Source organism: Pteronotus mesoamericanus, unplaced genomic scaffold (assembly GCF_021234165.1).
Source record: "Pteronotus mesoamericanus isolate MK-2021 breed Mesoamerican mustached bat unplaced genomic scaffold, CSHL_Meso_final contig_65, whole genome shotgun sequence".
Lineage (NCBI taxonomy): Eukaryota > Metazoa > Chordata > Mammalia > Chiroptera > Mormoopidae > Pteronotus > Pteronotus mesoamericanus.
Genome location: NW_026555228.1, coordinates 4,824,283 through 4,850,848, shown reverse-complemented (window position 1 = coordinate 4,850,848; position 26,566 = coordinate 4,824,283). Strand labels below are relative to the sequence as shown.

General features: G+C 44.1%; 1 protein-coding gene across 1 annotated transcript in view; it reads right to left on the bottom strand.

Moving 5' to 3' along the window:
* Positions 1 to 26,566, bottom strand: part of EGFL6 (EGF like domain multiple 6) — a 48,762-nt gene that overhangs the window by 6,128 nt on the left and 16,068 nt on the right. The window contains exons 2-9 of the mRNA XM_054581181.1: positions 25,986 to 26,098; positions 21,182 to 21,274; positions 17,547 to 17,666; positions 14,614 to 14,733; positions 13,060 to 13,194; positions 11,182 to 11,304; positions 4,698 to 5,024; positions 3,568 to 3,648 (exon numbers count right to left, since the gene is read on the bottom strand). Coding sequence (XP_054437156.1) covers positions 3,568 to 3,648; positions 4,698 to 5,024; positions 11,182 to 11,304; positions 13,060 to 13,194; positions 14,614 to 14,733; positions 17,547 to 17,666; positions 21,182 to 21,274; positions 25,986 to 26,098 — 1,112 coding nt within the window. The remainder of the gene's footprint in view (positions 1 to 3,567; positions 3,649 to 4,697; positions 5,025 to 11,181; positions 11,305 to 13,059; positions 13,195 to 14,613; positions 14,734 to 17,546; positions 17,667 to 21,181; positions 21,275 to 25,985; positions 26,099 to 26,566) is intronic.

Sequence of the window (26,566 nt, the reverse complement as noted above, 5' to 3'; positions counted from 1 at the left end):
GGCCCACTGCTTGTTTTTGTAAATAAAGTTGTATTGAAATATACCACACCCATTCATTTACATATTGTCTATGGCTGCGTTTGAGCTGCAGTGACAGATTTGAGTAGTTACAAGAGACTCAGAAAGCTTAAAATGTTTACTATCTGGTCCTTCACAGGAAAAAAAAAGTATTTTGATCCCTGATGTAGAGAACAGAAAATACAACAGGGAAAGGGGCAAGATCGAGCTGCTTCTGCTTATAACTAGCACCCGCCTCCGGCTCTGACTCGGGGCTTTGGCAGTTTACCCTGAGGAGCAGAGGAATGGCAAGTGAAAGACAGATGTGGCAGCAATGGGTTGTTGACATGATAATTTGCAAAATATTTTCACATATGTTATACTGTTTGATTGTTGCAAAACTTCTATAATCAGACCCATTTTCAGGAAAGTGAAACTGAGGGTCATAAGTGATGTGCCCGATTCCCGCAGACACGGAGTGCGGGACTTGAAGCTGTATCTTAAATCAGGCTGAAATGCGGGGCTGTTCAGCCCGCCACTGTACTGTTTCCCTGCGCTTTCCCTCCCTCTTCTCTCTTCCAAACCTCTACTTCCCCCCATTCCACTGAAGATATTTGATCTCTAGCCCCAGTTTTAAAACTAAAAGATTCCAGGCACTACTTACTTCCAGCCTTCAATGTTCCTTAGTGGGTGCTGTTATTGGTTTGAAAGTTGTGGTTACTGGCCCACAAAGAGGGCAACATAAATTTTTCACTTGGTTTATAACGGTGGTGGCACATTTGTCCCCAAATCCCTCCTTCCTCAATATGCAGGAGACCGGGAATGTAAACTGGGACAATGGAATAGTATACATCCAACTACTCCTTAAAGAGAGAAAAGCCAAGGCTTTGGGCTCTTGAGCACCAGTATTTCATTTGTATGGCACTTTATGGCTTGCAAAATGCTTTGAAATATTTTCTCTGATTTAATCTATATCACCCCTGGAACAGAGGCTGTTGGTGTCGCATAAGTATCTGTCACAGGTGCACGCCTTTCTACTGCCAACACCCACAACTGTCTGTGTGGATGTACCCTCTGGCTGGGGAATGCTATTTCTCCAGGAGACTCCTCATTGCTGGAGAGACACCTCCATTTCCGTGCCTTTGGGTAGGACCACTAAGTGCAATTGGACACAGACCTTAAGTCAGATGAACTCCAGGTTCTCTCCAGTCTTGCAGAAGGTCCAAATTAGGATGGAGGTGCAGTTGCCTTGGTGGTGCCCTACTCTGCTTTCACAGAAGCCCAGGAGCACCCAGAAATTAGCACGGCCCTGGGAGCAGCCTTCAATCAATGTCACATAGGAGTCAGTGTATAAATATCTCAGCTCCTTTGCCCCTCCAGTAGGACCAATTCTGAGCCGCATGTCCTACACTGGGCCCCAGCCTTCCCGAACAGGATTGAGCTCCAGTTACCCACAGAGGAAACTTGCTTGAGAATGTACCCTTTGTTGCCTCCTGGTATTCCCTGATGCTCCCCTCCAAACCACTGTTCCTGGGCTCGCCTCCCACATAAAGCACTTGCACACAAATTCTTGGCTCAGGGACTGTTTCTGAGGGACCTAGCCTAATACAGCACCTTAGCAAGGAGTGCTGCTCTTAGTCCAACTTTCCACATGAAAGCAACGGAGCATCACAAGTCTACGTGACTTGCTCAAGGTCACGAGCAAGTGGAAGACTTGGGGTGCCCACCCAAGTCTTCTCATTGAGACTGGGTGCTCCAGGACACCTTACTCAAGGACTCGGAAATCAGTCACATGCTTATGTGCAAAATTGTAAACTTTCTGTGTTTCATTAAGGATCATGGAAGAGAAAGTAAAATATGAAACCCAGTAGGTTTGGGGATCCAAAGTGGACTCAAAAGTTTTATTAATGTCACTTAGCAAATGTAAAGCACAGCTGGGGCAGATGTTCTGGGCACCTGGAGAATGTAGTTTATTCCCTGAGCTATGAAACATTTTCTTCCTAAGAACATGGATGATAAGATGTTTGATGCAGATAATTTTTTTTTTAAAGGAACACTTACTGCCCTGGTTGGTGTGGCTCAGTGGAGACCACGTGTACCAGCCTGTGAACTGAAAGGTCATCGGTTCAATTCCCAGTCAAGGCACATGCCCGAGTTGTGGGCCAGGTCCCCAGTAGGGGGCGCATGAGAGGGGGCGCATGAGGGGACTGGAGAGAACCTGGAGTTCATCTGCCACACATTGATGTCCCCCTCTCTCTAAAAATAAATAAATAAATAAATAAAATGTTAAGACCATAAAAAGGAACACTTAGGAGAAATATGGAGGAAGACAAGATGCCTGTAGGAGTTGGGTCATGGGTCGTTAGTTTTTGGGTTTTAGCAGAACCTTCTCAGATTAATTTGGAGGGCTGAACTAGAGAGGTACTTTCTTCATGGTGGAGACTGCCTTATAAACCAAAGGGATAAAGTTGGAGAAGGTACTTACAGGGTAAATGCAAAAGGGAATCAAATTAGCACAAGCTTAGGACGTGTACAGTGGGAAGTAAAAGTTTGAAAAGGAAACAGAAGATCAAGGAATTCACATTTATATAGAGTAAAAAGGTAAATATACAAGTAGGCTTTCCCCTGATGTCTTTGTAGAGATACCATATATAATTTGCCATGGGTTGTAAAAGTGCTAAATAAACTCAGAGGAATTAGGAATCATGCTTAAGGAATTCCAGATTATGAGGCTTTGATAGATTGATCCCCAAAATGGTCCAATTTTTACCCCTGCCTATATTCATGCTCTTTGCAGTATGACTTTGTAGAGCCTTCCCAGCTTTTAAGTCTGAGCTGACCTTTTGACTTGCCTTGGCTGATAGAATACGGCGGAAGTGAGGTTGGGCCAGTTCTGGGCCTAGACCTCAAAAGGCCTGTGTGCCGCTGATCTCTTTCTTGTTCATGAGAACAAGCTTGGTTAGCCTGTTGGAGTATGACGTGGCGCAGAGTTGAGTTGGCCCAGGTGTCTGAGCTGAGGCCCAGGCCTGTGAGAAAGCGCGGCTCAAATCAGAAAAGTCACTGAGCAGGCCCACAGCTGACTGCAGACACATGGGCGAGCCGCACCCAGACCGGCTCAGATGAGCAGAACTGCCCAGCCAATCCATAGACTCAAGCACAAAGCAGTATTCATCGCTGTAGGCTACTGAGGGTTTTGTGGTTGTTTGTTATGCAGCACTGTCGCGGCGAGCGGTAACTGACTGATGCAAGCCCTTTGGGCTCAGATTGTGGGCTCTCAGGTGTTAGAGCTGCAGCAAATGAGTCATTTTCTCTCACCTCCACACTTACGATCTATACCAGCGCTTCACACTAGGTGGCCGGTGGGAGCTTACTATATTGTAATCATTGGTATTGATCGTGTAAGGACCTACTATGTTCATACTGGCACCATGTGTCATGATGTAACGATTTTTCCCTTGGGTGTTCAGAAACAAAGCAGTGACCTATCAACAATCATCTCATCCTACGAAGAAACGAAAGTGATATGGGACTGCGTGAGAGAGCATGGACTTGGGGGAAAGCATTATTTACCTTTGTGTTCCAGTCTGGATGTTACAGCTTTTCTTTGGACCAGAACCAGTCCAAATTCACCTGCTTCATTCACCTGAGGGGCTAATAGAGAAGACACGATCAGTTAGAAACAACCCAAAAACCCCATATGCTTAGAGGGTACGAATGAATGACTGAACAAAGAGGGTTTATTACATATTCTACTGACAGCATATGTCAGAGCACTGCGCCCCAACATTTGCAAGGCACTCACTTGGGTCCGGTGTCCTCATCCAGAACATCTTTTTCCAAAGGTTCCTCCAGTTGACCTAAGCATCTACACTAGTAACATGTCCCTTCTTACCAGGTGTTGAACATACGTTTTTGTAAGACTTTCACTCTCTATTAGGGGAGACGATATGTCATCAGCACATGAGTGCTTGGATGGGTGGGCCTGGGTCTCCTTCTCATGTGGTTGAATCCAGCAGCCATGGAGCCGAGAAGAGACAAGGCAAAATATAGAGGGAGTGACAGCTGCCCATGAGAATGAAATGGCAAGTCTCAGGGTGGGAGATTCAGGGAGGGTTAGAACCCGTCCTGGAGGGGCTGGGACTTATGGCGGGTCCTGTGGTTATCCAGTTCATGGAGAAAACTGAAGCTTAAGCACTGCTATGGAATTTTCTTCCCTACAATGGTGTCCTTTGGCCTTTAAAATCATAACCACATGACGGTGAAATTCTCTTCATTCAGTGGGCCTATAAAAGATACCTTCAAGAAGGAAAAATGAAGAGTTTGGCAGATCCATCTGGTAAGGCTCTCTCTGGTTTGGGGAGTGTACCACCTGCAGAGCTGGGAAGCCAGACAGACAACTGGGCTTGTGGGACGAGCGGGCTGGCTTTGCTGGGAGTGGGAAGAGAGGGTCCGTGTCAAACAGGAGCCCCTCCCCCTAGGTGAGGGGAAAGGGCCTGTGCTCCGTTTCCCCTAGGAGCAACTTTGATCTGATATCTGTGGAAGATGTTCATTTCCACACCTTACAGAGAACCCTGCTTCTTAGGGCTTCAAGCTGAACTCATTTTACTTAAGGAGTGAAACTGTCTTTTCTTCTTGAATTTCCCAGGGAAACCACCATTCATTTTTCATAAAATGTATACAATAACAAAAATGATACTCACAAAACACATCTCCTCGAAGGCTTTGCTCCTGCTCCACGTGATTCTTCAGGGCTGTCTCATCTCTTTTATCCTCCTCCAGCCCCTCTTTCTTTCTCTCCTCTGTCTCCTTGTTTCCTCCATTCGGGTTCCCATCTCTGGAAACATCATCTTCAGCGTTGAAGGGCCGCAAGTTACCCTTCGGGGCAGGAGTCCCAGCATGTTCTGTGATGACGTTTTTTATTTTTACCTTCTTTTTCATGCTGTTTTTGTGAGCAAGCAACTTCTTGATTCTGTCTTTGATGGTACTGGGTGCTCTGAGGACTTCCTTCACAGACTTTTCAGGGATAACTAAAACAAACAGCAGCAGGTGAGAAGTTCCACCAGTGGCCGGCCGATAATTAGATAACTCACAAAAAGCAGAGCATTGAAAGAGTGTTAAGTACAGGAAATGAATGCTTCCAGAATCAACTCGCATGAGGTTCTACCATTTGGTCTTTTCAGAAGAACTGTATTTGCATCTGCGTTAAGCAGTAGCAGTGTATGGTAGTATCTTAATTACCTTTCCTTAGAGGACATGTTTTTGTTTTGCTTAGATACTATGATGATGAAATACCTGCTCCTGCCAAGTTGGGTCACAGGTTCTAAGGTGATGGATTTTTCCGGATCTTCTAATATTTCCACTTTCACACAGGTATTCTCCAAAGTAGGTGTTGTCTAGGTAGCCCCATAGATTTGTCCAAATTTGTTGTTCAGACACTACAGCCATAGAATTAGGCTGACCCATACAAACCATCAATAATGGACCATTTGTGACCTATAAAAATGGTGATTTATGGTTCAATGTGTACACACCTAATTTTTCTTCCCTGTTCTCTCTCTGCTTTGAATTTCTTAATCTCAATCCACTACTACCTGAAGTGAAATAATTTCATTTATTGAATACGTACAAAGAGGCTTCTACATTTACTGTTTTACATTCGTTTCCTCTTTCTCACCACTGAATTAAATTGCTTTAAAAACATACCTCTAGGTTGATTCCTAACACCCCCAGTGGATCAATGACCCTGGGAGGGAAATGTTAGTGTAGAAGAACTCAGGAGGTAGAAAAAAGGTCACTTAGCCCAATACATTTGTTTTATAGGCGGGGTAACTGGATCACATTAAGTGATTTGCCCTAAGTCATTCAGATACTCAGGAGCAGAGCTAGGATTTGAGGGTAAAGCAGATGAATATGACTTCTTTCCAGCCATATTTCCATGAGAGGTTTATTCCTGCTTTAGGGGTAAGAGTTACTTTTCTCTAGGCTGGTTCAAATTCCTTGAGATCTAGAATCCAAAGATGCATGCCCCCTTTCCAGTGACCTGCTCGTGGTAATTAAGAATATCCAATTGGTGGGGGGGAAAAGTAATTTAAAAAAATTAAAAACACAGGTCTTTTAAAATCGAATATATTATCCTTTTTTCTAGGCATGTACTCATTTAAAACTAAGCAAGGAAGGGTCTAATAACACCTAAACCAATTTATTCAATTCTGCTACTTGGGTATAGTTTAGAGGGAAATGCAATAAGGATGTAGACATCAATTTCAGTCCCTGAAAAGAATAGTATAAAAGAAACTGGAAAGAACATTTTTCTTGGCAAGGTTTTAATCTCTTCTCTTGCTCAATTCCTTCTCCATCATTTGGCTAATTCAATTTGTACCAAAGTGGTAGAAAAATAAACAAAGAGACATCCACAATATTTTGGGCAAAGAAAAGGAAAAACAAATGCTTTGAATAATATACATGCTCTTAATTAAAATATTGCTTTTACTTTGAAATCAACCTGAGGCTATTATAACAAGAGCTACATTTCCCTTTTCAATGAAATGCCTGGTTATTTATCAATGTGACAGCCTGTAGTTAAAGGTTCGAAACCAAGTACCACTAATACAAGTAACACATCATTACTCATTTTCCTGACCTTCAGATGGCCTGTTTCAGCTTCTTTGCCAGAGGTCACATGTTGAATTTTGATTGTAATATGCTGATCAGATATAGACCTTCCCCGGGAGGCCCCGCTGTGTAATTCTGTGGATGGTTCCCTGAATCTTTTCCCAGGAACCTAGCATGAAAAATTAACAGGAAACACCCATTCCCTGGAAATTTCCTTTATGCAATCAGTAACATAAAACTAAGGACTTTAATAAATAATGAGGAGAGGGTTTCAACCCACACCAAGCAAACCTAAACATATGCTTTCAGTTTCTGCTTCAAAGTTTTGATTTTTCCTACTGAAAAATAATCAAGCCCCACAACCTTTGTGGTGTCAACAATTTCACTCCCTTGGTAAGTGGAGAGAAAGCTGGGGCAAGGATTGAAGAGCCATGTATATGCATGACCATGGATGGATAGATTTAGCTTTATCCGGGTATTGCTGTTTCAAATTTGACATAACTGATTTTTTTCTCCTTAAAATTTCTTTATTACTGCATCATCTTCTCGAGAATATAAAACTGTGAGAGGAAGTTGCAGTAGGAGAGTCTTTGACACGTTGGGGGAATCTCAGGCACAAAAATAGGGAATTCCAGAGTTTTCAGATTCACAAACCAGCGTTCTGTAGATGAAGCTGACAATTTCTCTGGGGGAGATTTGAGATTTCTCTTAATATTCACTTTGTCCAAAACGTTTACCTACCTGAAAATCCTCTTTACTTAGAAAAGGTCACTATGACGTGAGAACGTCTTTCCAGGGAGGATTATGACTTTGACTTTCATTCAGTGAACTAAACACAGGTGATTTCTTATCATCTGCCAGGAGCAACGCTCCTCTCATCCGAGCTTCGGACACAGCCCTGGGAGGAGAGGCTCAATTGTGGATGAGGAATGTGCCACACTCTGAGATCCAGGAGACAGCAAGGGGTAAGGATGGCTGAAAAGCTAGCCATGAGGGTGTGTCAGAGAGAGGCCCATGAGCAGTCTCTGTCCCAGAGGAGTAGCCAGGGGTCACAGGCACACCCATCCCATGTTAAGCACATAGCCCTGGATCTGACTCCCAGCTCCTACGTTGTCTGGTCGTGTGCCCTCCGACCAACACTTACCATCTCTTTGCCTTAGTCTCCCCATTTTTAAAGTTGGGATAAAAATAGGGTTTTGGTGCCCTGGCTGGTGTGGCTCAGTGGGTTGAGTGCTGGTCTGTGAACAGAAGGGTCACCGGTTCCATTCCCTGTCAGGGCACAAGCCTGGTTGTGGGCCAGGTCCCCAGCAGGGGGCATGTTAGAGGCAAGTGATTGATGTTTCTCTCATGCATTGTAGTCTCTCTCCCCCTTTCTCCCTCCCTTCTCCTCTCTCTTATTATAAATAAATAAAATCTTAAAATAAAAAAGAATAGGGTTTTGGGGAGGCTGAAATGAGTGAATACACGTCAATTACTAAGATTAGTGCCTGACATATATTTGACCTGTGCTTGCTATTATTTTTAGCATTAATTACCAGAATGTTGAAAATCTTTTACTGAGTTAAAAAACAAATTTTCAGGCCATACCTCCAAACTTCCAATACTTATGTTATAATCAAAAGAAAATAAACTGTAGTGGCCTCATTGTAGCAATACCTATGGCCTTCAATATGTTCTATGGAAACTGAATTAAATCAGAGGCATATTTCTAATGACTGAGGAAGCTGCTTTTCAAAGGGAGCAGTTGTTGAGTTTTGGTAAAGGAGCCACTACTACTATTACTCCTACTACTAATGCATGGTTATTGAGCGTTTAATGTATTCTGGCCTGGAGCTAAGCCCTTTACCTGGACATTTATTTATTATGTATGGATTATTTCATGTAATTGTCCAAACACTAGTAAGTGCCAGATACTATTATCTCTATTTTGCAGATGTGAAGACTGAGGCACTGAAAAGTTAAATAATTTGTTTTCAGTCCACAGGTAGTAGGCCAGGGAGCCAGGAATGAAGCTGAGATAATTTGACTGCCAAAGCCACGCTCCTGGTAACTCAATGACATAGTATCCTTTCCTAAAGTGGCTGTTACTACCCAAGTTAGGTAATATTGAAGATTTGATATTCTCACAATGAGGTATAGCTGCTGTCAAATTAAGACCAAATTATCTAACAGTGTGTCACTAATACTCACATATATTAGAACAGCAAAAAACTACAGACATCTACATTTGGGGTGGCCCTTCCTCTGGGTAATGATGGCATGTAAGGGTAATCTACTGACTCCTCTTCTCTATTGCAATGTAGAGTCTGGACTTTGGCAAAACCAATGAACTCAATGTAGAACACACCCAAGAATTGTCCCACCTTGCGAAGGTGAAGCTGGGTATGAACCCACTGCGAGTTAACTCTGGGCTGTACCTACAGCGGGCTGAGTAGCCTTCTAGACAAAGCTGGAAGGCCCCAGGGCAGGGAGATTCACTGCTTTGGGGCTAGGGATATGCGTGGAGCCGTCCGCCTGCCTGGCTGAAATTAGGGAGTGTGGCCCGGCCCAGAACAAGCACCCACCACAGGACTACCATGAGCCCCATTTTGGGTAGGAGGAAACTGAGTCTGGAGAGGGTAACAAGCTTGCCTAAGGGCACAACCAGTGTGGGGCAGAGCTCAGATTTATGTTCAGGCCTTCCTAGGTCCTGAGCCTGAGCTGTTGACTATGATAGCACCCGGCCTGAGACAAGCGAGTATGGACTGCGCATGTCCAAATTTCATGGCCTGAAGGCACCCTCGGCCACTCACTGTTCCAATACGGAAACTGATGTACTCAGTCTCCTCTCCAGGGGCCTCTCAAGGTTAAGGCATCCTTCCCCGCAACTCACCCTTGCACAGCCCTGCACTGGCAGCCAACCCCTCTTTCTTTCTTTGAATGAAGTTCCAGAAGGACATGATGGGCACATCTATACAGAGGGCCAGATGCCCCAGCATCAAGCTGCTGATGACTGAGTGGCCATTTAATCCCATCTCCAGCCAATGTGGGCCTCCCTCCCAGAGCCCGGGGCCTGAGAGCCCGCGCAATGGAATGTCCTGCCGCTCCACTCTCAGATAATGGCAGTCGTTTTTAAGAGAGAATGTGACGTCCCCCCATTGGTCTTAGTTTGCTTTTGGAAGCCATTTTCATTTTACATTCTTAAAATACTTATGGGCAGAATTTATGCTTCTCCACAATGGTTTTTTTTTTTTCTTTCGGATTGAATGCCATCCAGTTGTTTAGGCAGTTCTTCATAGAATTTGATTCCACACTCACTTTCTTTGATTGCACTCTTTTGTACACACTCTGCAGGGGGCACTCAACCACAGCCCACTGAGGTGCTGTGAGCCTATTGCAGGTGTGCTGCTCAGTGCCTGTCACGGTGTGGACAGTTTATCTTTGCCATCACCAAGTGGCCGCTCTGTTGTGTCACCAGGAGCATTGGCCACAAGGGGGCACGGGCTGTGACCCAGGTCAAGGTAAACATGCAGCCAAATTTACTGGAACATGTGGGAACTCTGCTAAAGGGCTGCATGAGAGAGCAGGCTCAGGGCAGAAAACAAATCTAGTCACCCGACAAGCCAAAAAGGACATGACCCGAGGGACAAAGCTGGATGATTTTAAACACTATGAGACGCTGTTTGTCAGGGGAGTGACATCATTGTTGGCTTGCCTTGGGAGACCTTCCAGGGACTCATCATAATTTCTAGTTTTCTTCTCTTTTGGGACACACAGGATTATATAGATTTTTGCCTCTACTTCCAACCTGAATTAATTAAGAGCTGGTGTATGATTGTGACTGCTTCTTTCCCTGCTGTGACAGCCGTTACCATGGTACCAAAAGATGGTGGGGCCTCTGTCAGCCTGGGTCCCTCAGTGCCATGGAAAAGAAATACTTTGATAACACTCTTCGGACACAGCATAGGTGAGAAGTAAATGATTATTGTAGCTGTTAATAGCGGTGACATTCTATTGTTGCACACTTGATTTATAAATTTCAGATTTGACCACCTAAGCATTAGGGAATTCACAAGCACGGACAGTGGGACTCTTTGCTACTCACTAAAAAGGTGAATCCAGGTTTGAGGATGACAGATGAAGTGACATCAGCTTCATCATACTTTGTTTTGGTTGTACGTTCTGGAAAAAATTCCTAATTCATATGGTTGAAAAACTTTTGTGGTCCTAAGCCACTGATATTTCTAGGACTCCTTGTTACTGCACCATAACGTAGCTTATTCTGACAGATACATTTGCTCAGTGTCATTTGTCTTTAAATCTTATTTTAAGTATTTGAAAGTATCCTGTAACCAGAGAAATATCTAGAACCCGTGCTATTCTTTAAATTGAGTGCCTACAACGTCAGTATTGGAGTATTGGAGATGGGCTTTGATTAGCAGAGAAGACAGGGCTGAAGTCGAATTAAATTTTCAAACACTGCAGGCACAGCCACACCGGGGTAGGGGTGCAGTATAGATGAAGGGAGGAAGGAAACATGGAGAGCATGCTCTATGTGGAATAGCTAAAACACCATGACCAAATGCTACTTACCAGAACACTGAAGTCCGCTGCCTTTATATCCCTGCTTACACTTGCACTTGAAAGATCCTTGTGTATTGAGGCAATTGGCGTAGAGGCTGCAAGTATGGGTATTCACAGCACATTCATTTATATCTAAAAATGTGAACATCTCATGAACACACTTGTGGTAGCAGGGCATGCAGAAAGACTACCAGTCCTTAATCTTGAGCCAAACATCAACAAATCAAGTGTGGCTGCAGAACTGAAAGGCGATCATAACCCCCGGTGCCTTGGCCCGGAGCCCCGGTGCCTGATGCCAGGTAGGCATGGGGTGTGTCTGTAGCTCACCACCCCCACGGCAATCTCATCTGCTTACCAACACTGCTGAATCTGTAAGCTGTTTAGGTTGTTTTCTTAACTGTTTCATCTGTCCAATTTAGAACTGAATGACCAAATGAGGAAATAACTTCTATACATGGAAAGGCTTGGAACACCTAACCAACAAAGGATAAGACTGGCTAGGAACCGCTGACCTCATCTGAATGTGCAGGCCTTTTGTTCAAAGAGTACCAGGAGCAAGGTCAGGCTGGTCTGAGCTTGTCTGCTGCATTTAGAGTAGGAAAGTTTTCCAAATTCCACCCAGGTGAGGAGTTCATTAGCCCTCTTTTCCATCCCACTTTCACGCTATACTTTTGTAGACAGATGCTCACAAAATTGCCTATTGTTTTTCATTTAGCCACACAGGGAGCTCAGATGCTGACCTCAGTGACTTTTAAAATCACAAAGATTTGTTTCCTTTGAAAGCGCTCCATGTGACTTCACATCCTGCCCTGTGGAATCTCCCTGTAGGTACCGGGGAACAGGCTTCTGTTCGGGGACACAGCATGGCTGATTACAGAGCTGTATGGGTCTGTAGTAGAGTATGGGGGCTAAGCCCATGGGAAATGGGGATTTTACCCGCTCATCTAGGGTGGTGTTTATATTTCAAGACATTTGAGGGAAGCTTCGCAAGACAGTTCAAAACCCAGGAATTGAGTGTTGCCCCAGCATAATTGCATGGGATGTGTCTTGGGACGCCCTGAGTGCGGGGTTGAATAAAATCGGACTTTTTTCCCAACTGTTAGCTTCTCATGTCATGTGCACTTTTGCTACACACATTATGTGAGTGGGAGTCTGTAGGGAACCCAAACTGCCCTTCGCTGTAGGACAGGCCCTGTCCCACATCCTATCAGGGCGATGGGGGTGCATCCAAAGGCTCCACAAATGCCCCATTGCACATGCTCGTTGACATTTGGAATCCCTTCCCTAAGGGATATTTTATCTCACACAGATGCAGCCCACAGCTGACTGACACCACAAGCTTAGCAGAGTGGTTTCAGCGACCCAGGAAGGGGAACATTTTAGGAGATGTGGAGCTTGAATCGTGAAAAGGATGAAGGAAGAGACAGAGAAGAGGATGTGTCTTCCTCTCCTTCCACCGTTTTTCTAAAGCCAGCCTGCTGGACACTGTCATGACCAGATCACCGAGATCAAGATAGAATGGGCCCTGCTATTCTTCCTTTTGTCCAATATAAAAACTGCTTTATTGTTCCCATTTTTACATATGTATCTGGCCAAAGAATCAAACATTAAAAACAAAACTAACCAACCTTTTTAAAAAGGCCTCAAAAATCACCCCAAGATATTTATCCCCATAACAGACCTATATAGACTGAAGTTGTTTAGTTTAAATCTGTACTGACCTGGCTTCATATAATTCATGTCACCGGAGCTCCCTAAATGCCAGAAACGTTAAAAAATGTAACTTTTGTGTTGTTAAACTGGTCAGAACAATAGATCGTTCAACTAATAGACTGAAGTGACATACCTGGGGACAGGGAAAAAGGAAAAAGTGCCACCAAATCTTACCTACACAGTCATATCGGCCACTGACATATTTCAGTTCAAAACCAACATGACATTTGCAGTAGTAGCTTCCAAATGTGTTCACACATCTTCGATTGTAGGGGCAGACAGCTTTGCCAGAGGCACATTCATCGATATCTAGGATGGAGAACCAGGTGTCAGGGACAGAAAGAAAAGTACTCTCCCTCTGAAATATACACTCACGTGCACGCACGCACACACATACATGTTACATGTTTGCTGAGTGAATTAATATTTTTCCAACTCTGTACACTGCACAGAGTATAGAGTTTTTGAAAACAGAGTCAGAGAGCCAACACTTTAAGCAAACTGAATACACAAACATTTAAATTTTGCATGTTACAAAAGAATTACTTCATTAGCAAGCTCCTTCAAGTCCTGCAATATTGACCCAAATCACAGAAATGTGCTTTCTTAAAAATGTACTTTATACATAAATTGTGGGCCAAGTGTAATGATGTAACAATGCAACTTTAGCAGACAATAGGCTTCCTGGCCTTTCTACCGCTGAGAGTCATGTTATAGACGAGCTGACAGCTCTGTTCACCAAACCATTAGGATTTGGGCTTTGCTCCCCTTTCAGATATCAACTCAAAGAGATATTATGCTGTTATTTCAGAACTGTGGTTAAACATGCAAGTTGGTGCCGGATTATTGTTTCCTTTGCATTTTTAAAATAATTAAAAAATAAATGATGGACTGGCAAAAATTATTTTTCTGTAATTCCTTTCCTGCATGTCCTCTTCCCCTTCCAAGAAAAATGGTGCCCAATCAATCCAAGAGAGGAATGGAAAGGTGGATTCAGTGTGGTCAGGAATTAGTCTTGTCATAGAAATCTTATTTCACTACAGAATACTACATCTGTGCTTCTAATTAAATCTTTGATTACTCTCAAAGAGCAGAGACAACTTTTTAATTCATATGATTTTTCTAAAGTGTTTTACAGATTTAGTACCTATTTGGCTGAGCTTTCTAAATATGCAGTTTATCAAGTTACATACATTTGAGATAAATAAACATCCAGCACCTTGAATAAAAAAATATTTCTACTGTGGTAAGGAAGTAGGAATAAGAAATCATACTGCCATTCCCTTATTTAAGTCAAAAGATTGAGGACTCTTTTAACATTCTGACTCGGTTTGACATTGCTTATTCATGCTATGCGCTCCTTGCTCTAAATAGTGTGCATATTTGGTGCAATGTAATTAAGTACAGTACTATGAGAATATACAATTTGGTGGCTGAAGTAACCTGTGCAGGGTAAATATACTAAAATAAAATTATTTTGATTCTTTTTCCACAATAGCATTAGGCAACCCCAAAATAAATGAGGAGTATTCTTCCTAGCATTCTAAAATGTATCTACAGCACCTGTGGGTAACCATGTTGTCTCAAAGGCAGACATAAATCTGTACTTTTAGGAGCTTATGATGCCTAGTCACCAAGCGGATTGCGATAAGTGAGAAAGGAGGAGATCCATAAAGAGAGCAGTCAAGGGAAGGGGACTGAATGCAGAGACGACCTCTGCTGCTCTACCGATGCAAACTCGTCCATTTGGGGCCAGGTGGAGTCCCGAGGACGGACACAGGCACCGAGGCCCTTCCTCCGTGTCCTCACAGCCATACTGGCAGTTTGTCCTGGCGCACGTCCTGGAGTCTGCAAAAATAGGCAAGGATGTTAAATGTAACATGTGGAATGGAATTATAGGGTAAGCTTCGTGGTTTGAGAACTAAATGGAATCTGGGCAGGGGGGTGCCTTGGTGGCTCCATGGTCAGGTTTTTTTTAAAGATTTTATTTATTTATTTTTAGAGAGAGGGGAAGGGAGGGAGAGAAACATTAATGTACGAGAGAAACATCAATCGGTTGCCTCTCGCACGCTCCCAATGGGGACCTGGCTGGCAACCCAGGCATGTGCCCTGACCGGGGATGGAACCGGCGGAACGAGGCCCAGCCTCCTGAGCCACACCAGCCAGGGCTCCATGGTCAGTTTTGCTGGCCAGTATACTGAGCCTGACTGTCTGGAGGTAGGGCGTGCAGCCCTCAGTTACCAGGCTGCATCGGCCTCTCCTCCCGCAGGAGCTCTAATCGCTCCTTTATATTGCCAGGCTATAGGGTTAAAATGCAACTTCTGATGCAGGTGATCAATCTGAGTAATTAGGGTAAAAGAATCCATTCTTGAGATCTCTCCATGTATGTCTAGCCTCAGTGAGAGTCACTCCAGTCACGAGACTTGGCCATTTAGGTGCCGGTTTTAAAACATGTGGCAGATACAACTGATTGGCTGCCAGAAAGCCATTCCAGATCCCCCTTTTCTCTTGCTCTTGCCATCATTGAGGCTGAAAATGCATATGCTTGTATTTTTTCCAGGTTTCCCTTGCAGCAATAAGGAGTGCCCCTGTAACCCCTTTGTGGCCAAAGAAGTAGGCAAGCCTGCTGCAGGGAGTGGGACTTCTGGAAAAGATGGTATGGCTGCGTGATAAAAGGGAAAGTCATGAAAGAGGTGTTCTTTCATTGGCATCACTCTTTTCCCCTTTGTTTTGCCTACCTTAAATGTATGTGTGATATCCAGAGCTGCGGCAGCCATATTGTGACTCTGAGGCAACAACCAGGAGAATGAAATCAATACCTAGAGGATGGCAGAGACTGAGTCCTTGCTGAGCTGTTGTGGAACTGCCTGCCTCCATCTTTTTTAGCCAATGAGATGATTTAGCTGGATTTTTTTATCGCTCATTGTTAAACATAACTTATCTCACAAAAATGCGTTTCCTCAGCAGGAGCCCCGTGTGTATGGATCATATGCTTCTACAACAAGGGAGCATGGTGAATACGCTCCCTTCATCTACTCCGCCCATAACATGCCAATCACCCAGCTGAACAAAAGACTGCAGTGGGTCAGGTGAAATAAAATCAGCATCCAGGAGAGAGGTCCAAGGCTACCTCCAGGCAACCCTGACATATATAGACATAGACCAAGAGGGTGCAGAGGGAGATACACAGGCCAAGGTAATGTAACAAACACCTCCCGATGGTTGTATTTCTAGTTTATCCGTCCTTTTCTTTAGTTGTCTTCTTTCAAAATTAATCTTTAAAATTACCGAATTCTATCTTTCCATTTGGAGAAAGATATCTTTTTTTGGCATTGACTGGGCTGCACGGAATGTTTTCAAAACATCCATTAGCTTATATCTTCTCAAAAATGTTAAGTGATTACTATAAAAGCCTGGTTAGTGGTTCCCACAGGTGGGGGGAGCAGGGTCCTGGCAAAGTTCTATTTGGTAGTAGTTACATGGGTGTTCACCACATAAGAATTCATTTTGCTCTGCATTTGTCTCTTGTGAGTTTCTGTTCAATTTATAATAGTAAGGATTTTTTAAAGGCTCTTTGATGTCTGCTTTATCTCTTCAGCTTGCCTGCTAAGGCAGAATCTAGATGACTGGTGGTGTCGGGGCACTTTGCCAAGGAGGGACAGCACAGAGATGAGCCGGGGGACCAGTGAGCCGGGCATTAGCCAAGATTTTACAACGGCAGGGAAGCCCTGGCCAGGCCGAGGAGTCCACGAAACTCTGCAACCGTAGGATGCTGGTAGAAGGCACAGGCTCTGGGCCTGTGGGGGGCTGCAGGCAGTGAAAAGGGAGGCGGGGAGAAGGGAGGGAGCAGGGGAGGCAGGTGGGGAGGCAGGCAGCGAGGATGGGTTTACCTTTTAGCTGCAACCTCAAACCTGAAAAGCCTTCCTTCTCAATAAATGAATGGATATAGACTCTCACCCTCCCACAGGACATGGGTTTCTCTTTATCACAGAAGGGCTTTTCTTTTCAGGAATGTGAATCAGAGCATGTTTGCAACAAGAGGCACGAATCTTTGAGCCTGGGGTAAAGGGCGTGAGAAAAGTAGTTGGTGGGATTGAAGTCCCAAGATGGAATTTAAATTGACCACTTTCCTAAAACAACGTGCTTATTTTAGTGTGCACGTTTATTTTGGTGAAGAAACAAAATACATCCCTGTATATACGTAGATATAAAATTCATTTTTTTCCTCAGCTAGTCTTTCTATCTAAAAAGTAAAAAAAAAAAATTAAAAATAAGCATCCAGAAGAGCTACACCCATAGAGACAGAAAACAGATGCGTCATCTCCAGAAGAATGGGGCGGGGGGCGGGGGGGCTACTGATGGCGATGGTTTCCTTTTGGGGTGAAAAAGATGTTCTGGAATTAATGTGATAATTATACATGTGCATGTATAAAAATGCCACTGAGCTGTATATTTTAAAATAGTTAACATGGTGAATTCCGTGTTATATGTATTTTACCACCATTTTTTAAAAAGTGCTCAAAGACGTTTTAGCCTGCAGCAACACTAGAGGGTTTTTTTTTTTCCCTTAAATCACTCAAGTCAACTTCCCCCCAATGCATCAAATGACGAAAGTCAAGCTTCAAAGGCTGACTGACAGCAGCCTGGCTGTTGACACTTACTGGCACAAGTGGCATCCGGCATGAGCATGTGGCCACTGAGGCAAAAGCACTTGTAGCTTCCATGTGTGTTCACACACCTGTGTGGGCATGGCCGGGGCTTGTCTCCACACTCGTTCACATCTGCAGGGGCAGTTGGGACACGAGAAAGGTTACCTGAATTGGGAAACACCCAGATGGGGAACTGGGTTGGCTTCCCTGAACTCCACCCGTGGGGCTGGGGACATGGCACAATGACTGGCCTCTTCTCCGACCTCATTAAAGGGTTGCTGAGGATGCGCAGCAAATGGAATGGCAGTACGCTATTGGACGGAATGTAAATGGATACAACCACTTGGGAAAACTGGCAGATCTACTAAGTCTTAGATGAGAGACATACCTATGACCTAGTGATTCCACTCCCAGGTGCCTACCCAACAGAAACATGGATACTGCACCCCAAAAACTCCCAATAGAAGAATGGAGACCAGCCTGTATACACATGTGTAGAACACTATATACAGCAATGAGAATGAACAAACTACAACTACAAGCAAGTGGATGAAGCTCATGAACGTGATATTGAGTGGGAGAAGCTCAATATAATGCGTAAATTAAAAAACAGGCATAACTAATCTATTGTGTGAGAGGTCAAGATGTGGTTCCTTGTTTGGGGCGGGGGGACAAGTGACTGGATGGGAGTGGGAGGGGTCTTGGGGTAGTCTATTAAGTTTCTGTTTCTTGGTCTGAATACCACGTTCATGGGCCTTTGTGAAAATTCCCTGAACTGTACATTTTTGATACATGCACAATTCTGTGTATACACTACTTGAATAAAATTAGAAATACACATGTCAGATAACACTGCTTTTATTGCCATCCTGAGCCGCCTATGATAGATGCCCACAGCAGAACCTCGTTTCAGTTGCTGTTATTTTGGGAGGCCCTGCACTAGCAGCTAGTTGTGGTCAGGTCTTGGGACACTACTGAATCCCATGTAAAGATGTTCAGAGGATATTCTTAAATGAGAATAGAATATTGTGAAACCACCCATACAGGTCGATGCCAAATTTGTAAAAGATAAAAAATGAAAGTGCATAGGAAAAAAGGCCTGGGCCCTGGCCGGTATGGCTTTGTTAGTTGGAGCGGCATCCTATAAACAGGAAGGTCATGGGTTCAATTCCCAGTCGGGGTACATGCCTAGCTTACGGGTTCGGTGTCTGGTTGAAGTGCATAGGAGAGGCAACCGATCGATGTTTCTCACATCAATGCTTTTCTCCCTCTCTCTCTCCCTCCCTTCCCCTCTAAAATCAATAAGCGTGTCCTCGGGTGAGGATTACAAAAAAGCCTGGGAGGCAGAGCTCTATATGCTAGTAATGGTTCTCTCCAGGTGCTGGGACTGAGGGGGACTTTCTTCTCTGTGCTTTGCAATGGTCACTAAAAAAAATTTTCATTACAATAAAAATGATACTGAAGGAAAACAAAACTTAAAAAGTGATCACGGGTAGAGAAGCTTGTGTTTGAAAGTATTGTCACGTGGGTACCTCATGTCTTAACCCCCTCAAGGAAGACATGTGAAAGAGAAAACAACCATATTTCTCATGGGACAGATTCTTTGAGTGGCAGCAGGCAAAGTGCATTGTGGGAAATAAGGAAGTAGCTGCTTTTACCTCTGAAAATAACCTTACATGAGGATTTTCCAATGTCTTAGCTGGACATTTGAATCCCCTTGTCCATTGCCTGTCCCCTTTACCCTACCGTCATCTCCTCCATGGTCCCTAACTGCTTCAAAAGCGGGAGTTGAAGAGTGCTGATTAGACATAATGGGAAATCCAGGAATACCCATCCTTTGGCCTTAACTCAGAGATGATGCATCCAGGTCTTGGAAGAAGCTCTTTTGGGAACTACATTAGTGGAGGGCTGAGGTCTGTTGCCGTTAATGGAGAAATACCGAGACTTTGATGAGGCTGCCCCAGGACAGGGAGGCTGTGAGGAAAAGACAGGCAGTCCCAAACCTGAGCCATCTGGACAACTCCCTCAATCTTAATATTTTACTGAGACTTGAAAACCAGCCTGAAAAATATCTCCTGTATTCCAAATCTCTTAGAAGGCACCTCGGTACAGAATCCAACACATATGGGAAATGAGGTTCCCTGGTGGGAAGACCCTAGGAAGAGCTACAGCTGAATTAGTACTTATGAATGTGATTCTTCATGCACCTCTCTCAAGCAGCTGGGCATGGTTCCAGGAAGCACCTTATGGTGCTGGCCTCTATGCTGGTGGTAGGACAGAAGAGAGTCAGAGATTCTTCTCTGAAACTGCAGGGCTGCAGTTCGAAGAAAGGCTATTTCGGTGTATACAGCTATGCTCTGGGCTTGGCGGCAAGCGTTGGGCCCGGTGGGGTGGAGCACGGGCCCGCCCTGTTCTGGAACCTTGTTCTCCCTTCAGGAACACTCGCAGCCTTATTCTTAAGGGCAACTGAACCTAGTTTGCTGCTCTTTGCTCAACTGCATTAGAGAACCAGGGACACTTGCTGAGTTATTGCAGGTTTCTTCACGCCAGCGTTTCTCAACCTCAGTATTGTTGGCATTTGGGTCAGATTATCCTTTGTTGTAGGGCTGTGCTGTGCACTGTAGGGTTTTTAGCCACATCCTTGATCTGCACCCACTAGATGCTGGTAGCAACTCCTTCAAACATGTTCAGATGTTCCCTGAAGCAAGGTTCCCAGATTTAGCAAATAAAAATACAGGATGTCCAGTTAAGTTTCCATTTCAGATAAATGACTAACACTTTATATATATCCCATTCAGTATTTGGAACATGTGCACACTATAAACTTATTTCTTCTTCATTTGAAATTTAAATCTTACTGGGGAGCTGTCCTTTATCTGGCAATTCTTCCTGGGGAACAGTGTTATCCAGATTGAGAACTGCCGTTCTCAATATTATAAGTAAACTCTTCAATATCTTCATATAAACAGCCTATGACAAAAGTCACAGATTGCCTTTTAAAATATGTCTATTACAATAAAAAATAGGCGTGTTATTTAACCCAACAGTTCCATTTTTAGAATTTATCCTATAAAAACATCCACTCAAGGTGCAAGGATATGCACAGAATGATGTCTGCCTCAGCACTGTTTATAATGGTGAATTAGTGGAGACAACTTAGATGACAGCAGTTAAATGAAGAGTTTTTTACCTACATGATAAAAGCGTTCACACCGGGGACAGGGCGCTGGCCTGAACAGTGTGGGGCAGCTCTGGATGTGAACAATGAGAAATACCGATGTCGGTCCTGTCGCAGGACAGGCCTGCAAACTATGGGAGGGACACCTTTTCATTATACTGGATTTTTTCTTTGCTGAAAAATATATATTACTTCAGTAGCTTGAACATACAATAAAACGATTTGTTTAGAGAAAAAGAAAGACCCTTTATCTGGCATCTTGACAAAAGCATCAGAATGATTTTGATATTCTTCTGGGAGAAGAGACGGACTACAAATTCTAGTTCCAAAACCACTTTCATTTGAAGATAAGTTAAAACCTGTGACATCCTGAGCACTGTATCCTGTCACAAACCCCACTGCAAGGGAGGAAGTGCTTGTGAAAGGCCTGGGGTAGGTTTGCGCTACGACCCTGGTCTGTGCGACTGACCTTGGCTGCAGGTCTTCCCGGTGTATCCTGGGAAGCATCTACACTTGTTGGGTCCCACGCACTCACCGAACTTGCAGCCAGGTTCACATGTAGCTGCGGAAAGAAAAGGTGTTTTGACGATAAAAGAACAGGAATAGTGAGTGCAGTGAAATGCACACATGTCAAACTCAGCCTTCTGTAAGGAGGAGAAATCTGTGGGGACGTTTAGAGGACGATCTACTTTCTCCTGGTCTGTTTTCACCATTAACATACTGGAAAGTGTTTTGCTTGTGAACCAGATCAACCCCCACCATCCCCCCACCGCAACGGGTACAAGTTTATTGTACCTTTGCTTAGCGCCACCACACCCCAGTGGCATTCAAAGAAAGACAGAGCCTCCCAGACCACAGCCAGCTAGTCTTGCGTGTAAATACAAGGATTTAATGACAGAAGTATAATGGGTCCGCTGGAAGAGACTCATGGGGCAAGTTTCAAGGTCCCTTTCCTTCTTTTTTGTCACTTGCCTCTTTTTTCTCTTCCATATTTTCTCCCCTGCTTTCCTATTGAATGATTAAAGTCCTTTTCATGCCCTGAATGATCAGTAAAAAGAACAACCCACAGATTGGAGGCAGGGAGGGTGGGAAGCCCCAGCCCTAAGGGTGGGAACGAAAAGCATCGTGATGATGATGAATCATGCTGCTGCTGATAGCAGCGTGCTAAAGGCAGGGTTTTTCTGGGGTTTTTTCTCACTTCTGCATCCATACCCCTGACACAAATGAGGCACTCAACAAATATTTGTTTGCTGAATGAAGTGGTAGGAGAAAACACAAGACTAGGATGTATAACTGATGGGGTCAGAGGCAAGAAAAAAGTAGCCAGATAATGGAAAGTTTGGGTCCAGCTCATAGGGAGGACACAGGGAGAAAAAGCAGTAGACAGGAAAAAATAAAAGAAAGAAAATGAGAAAACCTAAAGAGAAGAAGGAGAGAGAGAGGGAGAAAATAATGAATGGGGATGTATGTGTGTAGGGAAACAAGGGCCCTCAGCAATTTTGGGATCTAGTAGGAGCTCAGGAAATAGCCATGGTATAAATGAAAGGCTCAGCAGTTGCCCTGGAATGTTGCTGACTTCTCTGCGCATGGATTCCCTGGCTCATAGTAGGGCCACCTCTAAGCAAGCCTGTTTCTGAAGACCCCAGCACCTTTTCGTTCAATCCCGGACCCTAGTTTTTGTCAATGTCATCTTTTGTCTCCCAGTTACCTGGAATCAAAATGTCAGACATCTCTCTTTTTTTCTGGTCCCCAAACCACCCCATTACAGCATTCTGTCCATGCTCTTACCGCCAATTCATTAATCGAGCAAATATTTATCTAGCTAATTGGAACCACTTTGACCGTAGATATCCAGGAGGTAACACCACACTGCTCTCCTCAAACCCCTGCCCTTTTCTCCTACGTGACTGATACAGGGCTCCGACAGCCTACCCCTGGCTCCTGGGCAGGACAAACTCTGTGATGTGATGAATGCCGCACAGCTCCTGTGGGATGAGGCTGAAGCTAGAATTCTCCCTTTGATCAGCTTCTTCTCTTATTCCCTCACTTCCTTACAGATTTCTCCTGAGATCATTCCTCAACAGAATATCTGTACAAGAATCCCCTTTAAAGGCTCTGATCCCAGGAAGTCTTCTGTCAGACATGACACTAAAGCAATATTCCAAAAGCGTAGCTCTGATCATGCCATGCCTTGCACAAAAGTCATTAAATAACCTTGACTGCCTATTGAATAAGGGATAGGTACCATAACCATGATTTTGCTTCCATCTTTCTAGCCTTAGCTTTCTCTGTTCCCTAAGCATAAGCAACACTGGTCAAGCTAGATTGCTTGCCTACCCCTTGCTTTCTACCTCTCCCTATCTCTTGTTACCCTACCTGGGGCACCCCTCCCCAACCCTCTAATCATTAACATCCTCCTAATCCTTCAAGGAGTACCTTGCATGACCCCTCCTTCCAGAACCCTTTACAGATTGCTCTAGCCACATGCAAACTTCTGTTCAACTTTTGAGAGCATCACAGAACTTTGGTGGGCTTCCCCCCGTGAAATTGATCAGTCTTCACCTTATTCAATAATTAGACATATATTTGGCTTCTATTTACTACCTGAGTCTAAGTGCCTTCAGAACAGGGACTTAAACATTCATCTTTGTTTGTCCTGCTGCATTTAATAGTGTGAACATGTTAGATACCCAAATACTTTTGAATAGCATATAAAGTAATAGTAATAAATGAAATGTAAAACTTTTAACAGGGGAACATTTTATGGCTCTGAATAAATCATAAGTCAGAAGGTGGAGGGAAAATACTTCCCAGCAAAATTCTTCCACTTTTGAAGACAAAAAAAAACCCAGAATTTGATTTTCAGTGTCTATTCTGTTATGGATATGTACTTGGGGTGCAGGTTTCAGCTTACATGTTACAAAAATAAATCTTTTACTTTTTTAAGCCCTGAAGATCTCTAATTATTCCCTGGAAAGTTATTTGCAATGTGGTCCAGATTGGAAAGCCCAGGATAAATGCCAAATAGAACACAGAAGCAATAGTAAATGATACTCTTGCTGCTATAAGGTCAAAGCTGCAGAAAGATATTTCAATTTACAGAAACTTTGGATCTGTGATTTGAATAGCCAGCCAATCCACAGCAGAATTCCATTTATGTCTAAAATGGTCTGAGATTCAAGCAGGCTTTAGAGAAAGTAAAGCTCTCTTGTTCACTTCTCCCCAGAACTCCACCATCTGTAGCTTTCATTAGTGATTTGTTCGTGGACAATGCCTGGCGAAGTGACATACATTTGAAGGGTAATGATGTGGAGTTGAGTAGCTCCTGACTGGGAAACAGATTTCAGCCAAGACCTAGGAAGCTCTGGCATCGAGGCAGGGCCTTGCAAGGAATGAAGGGTGAATAGACAGACAGATGTGAAGACCTGCGTGGACCGGGACGTCACAGGCTAGGGTCTAATTCTGTGTTCTTGTCCCATTACCATGAAGCCGACAGCCCAGCTTGGAAATCAGAGACCTGGCAATCAGGGACTAACCACCCTGTTATTTGGTGCTTCAAGGAGCATATGAATTTGCTATGAAGAAGGACCATGCACATTGGATTAAAAAATAGGATACAGTTTTTAGATATAAAAATCATGGTAACAGTATTAACCTAAACATTGGACTGGGACCGTGGGGGTGCTAACAACCTGTTCAGTCTGCCAAGCTTGCATAGTGAGCATTTTTCCTGAACCCTCTGGACTTGTTCTTTTAGCACTTGCTTTAAATTCTTTCGTGCCTATAGCCTTGTATCGTCCACAAAAGCATTAAGAATGTGATTGACCATGTGGACCGTAGCCAAACTGCTCTGATCTAGTTACAGACTAGCCCTTCCAGAAAGCCAAAGCTCACCCTCATTTATTCGTCAGAGACATGCAAGTTTTATGGCAGTAGGTGCTGGGGTTCTTGTGACCGTCACAGAGATTCCAAATCATGGGACTCACGTGGTTCTTGCCCCTTTCCACCTGACTGACTTCAAATAAAAATGTGTTATGTTGTGTCTAGAAGAAGAATAAATCAACGCTTAGTTCCCCCATCACCTGCTGCTCTAACAGACAGAAGTCTGTGAGGAGAGTTACGGGCGTTTTCTGAACCAAGGGTCATTCATGAGGTATTTTCTATGTGAGCCAGGTAACGACCACACTCTTCGATGCATACATTCCTTACCCTCTGAGGCAGGTATTACTCTCTTCATGTTGCAAAGGAGGAAACAGAGCCTCGGTGAGCTTGTGCACCTGGCCCAGGGGCAGCCATGTCATTTTGGTTCTAAAAGCAATGCCCTTGATCACAATACTGTCTGTGTGGGGACCCACCCTTCTCACTGACTTTCCCAGGAGGATGTCTGACTTTCTGTATCCAGGTAAGCAACGATGATCTTCGAATATCTTTCAAGTGTCTTCATACTCTTGATGTCTCATCACAAGAAAGCTGTGATATGGCAGGTGTTGAGTAATATTGAGCATGTAAGAGTGATGTCAGTGTCTTCCAATGTGCCATGGATTTTGGATATAATCGAGATCTGTCCTCAACTATCCAGAAATTTTTGAACCAGAGAGAGAGGAGCAGGTTGCACCTGGGGCAGACTGGGGCAGACTGGCATTCTTAAAAATAGCTAAATTGATGTGATTTATACTTTATAATCTATTGTGATCCACACTGACACCTAAGATGTATGGGACATGCAGTGGTGTGTCTGTCCTTTTAATAGATAAAACACTGAAGTTCAGGCATATGCCATCTAGCAATACAGGTGTGGCTTAGTTGGTTGGGCATCATCCTGCCAAGTAAGTCACCAGTTTGATTCCTAGTCAGGGCACATGCCTGGGTTGTGGGTTTGGACCCCAGTCAGAGTCCATATGAGAGGCAACTGATTGATGTTCTTCTCGCACATCAATGTTTCTCTCCCTCTCTTTCTCCCTCCCTTCCCCTCTCTCAATAAATGAATGAATGAATGAATGAATGAAGTATTTAAGAAAACAGTAACAAATAATGCAGTCATGCTCACTAAGATAGCAACAGAAAAAGTGACAAGGTGGGTCTCTGAAAACAAATCTTGTCTAGGGTGATAGTGTCAGCCACATTTTGGATGGGAAGAGATGTCACAGGACGCAGAGTTTGGGTGTCGGTAGTTACCCATGTCCCTCTGCTGGGGAACCCACGGCTTATGGTGCCACAGATAAAAACCTAAAGACCCCGACCTACTAGTCAAGCCTGAGTTTTTAGAAAGTTACCTTCACAGAGTCCCTTGCTGCTCCTTCTCCAGCCATAGCAGCAGGCCAGCTTGGTTCCATAGCGACAGACCCCAGGTTGGAGTGCTGGTGCCAACAACCCATGATCCCTTGGACTGAGGACAAAGAGCCACATGTTAGTACTGAGGAAACAGAAAGGGCAGCCGAGGCCCCTCCCTGCTACTCAATGGGCAGCAGAGTGGTCAGTTGCCTGGCTAGTTTCAATAAACCTGCCTCAAGTGCTCAATTCTATTTTGACAACCTGAATTTTGGGTGGCCATTCTGTGCTACCATCCCTTCCTGGCCTTCCCCAATAATTGGTATCATCCATTTCCTTCCTCCCCCAGGTTAAAAGAATTGGGTTACATAGTCTATAAAACTAGGGCACACAAAAGTAGCCAAAATTTTATGTTCCCGAACCTCACAGAACGCCAATTTTCAAATCTGTTTCGCATAGACACAGACACCTGGCTGCTCAGGCCTGTGTCTGTTTCAGTGCTGAGTGTGGTCTCATGACTTCCCGGCCCTGCGGCTCTGTCCCAGACAAGAGCACTGAAATTTTACCCCATTGGCCACCTGGGAAC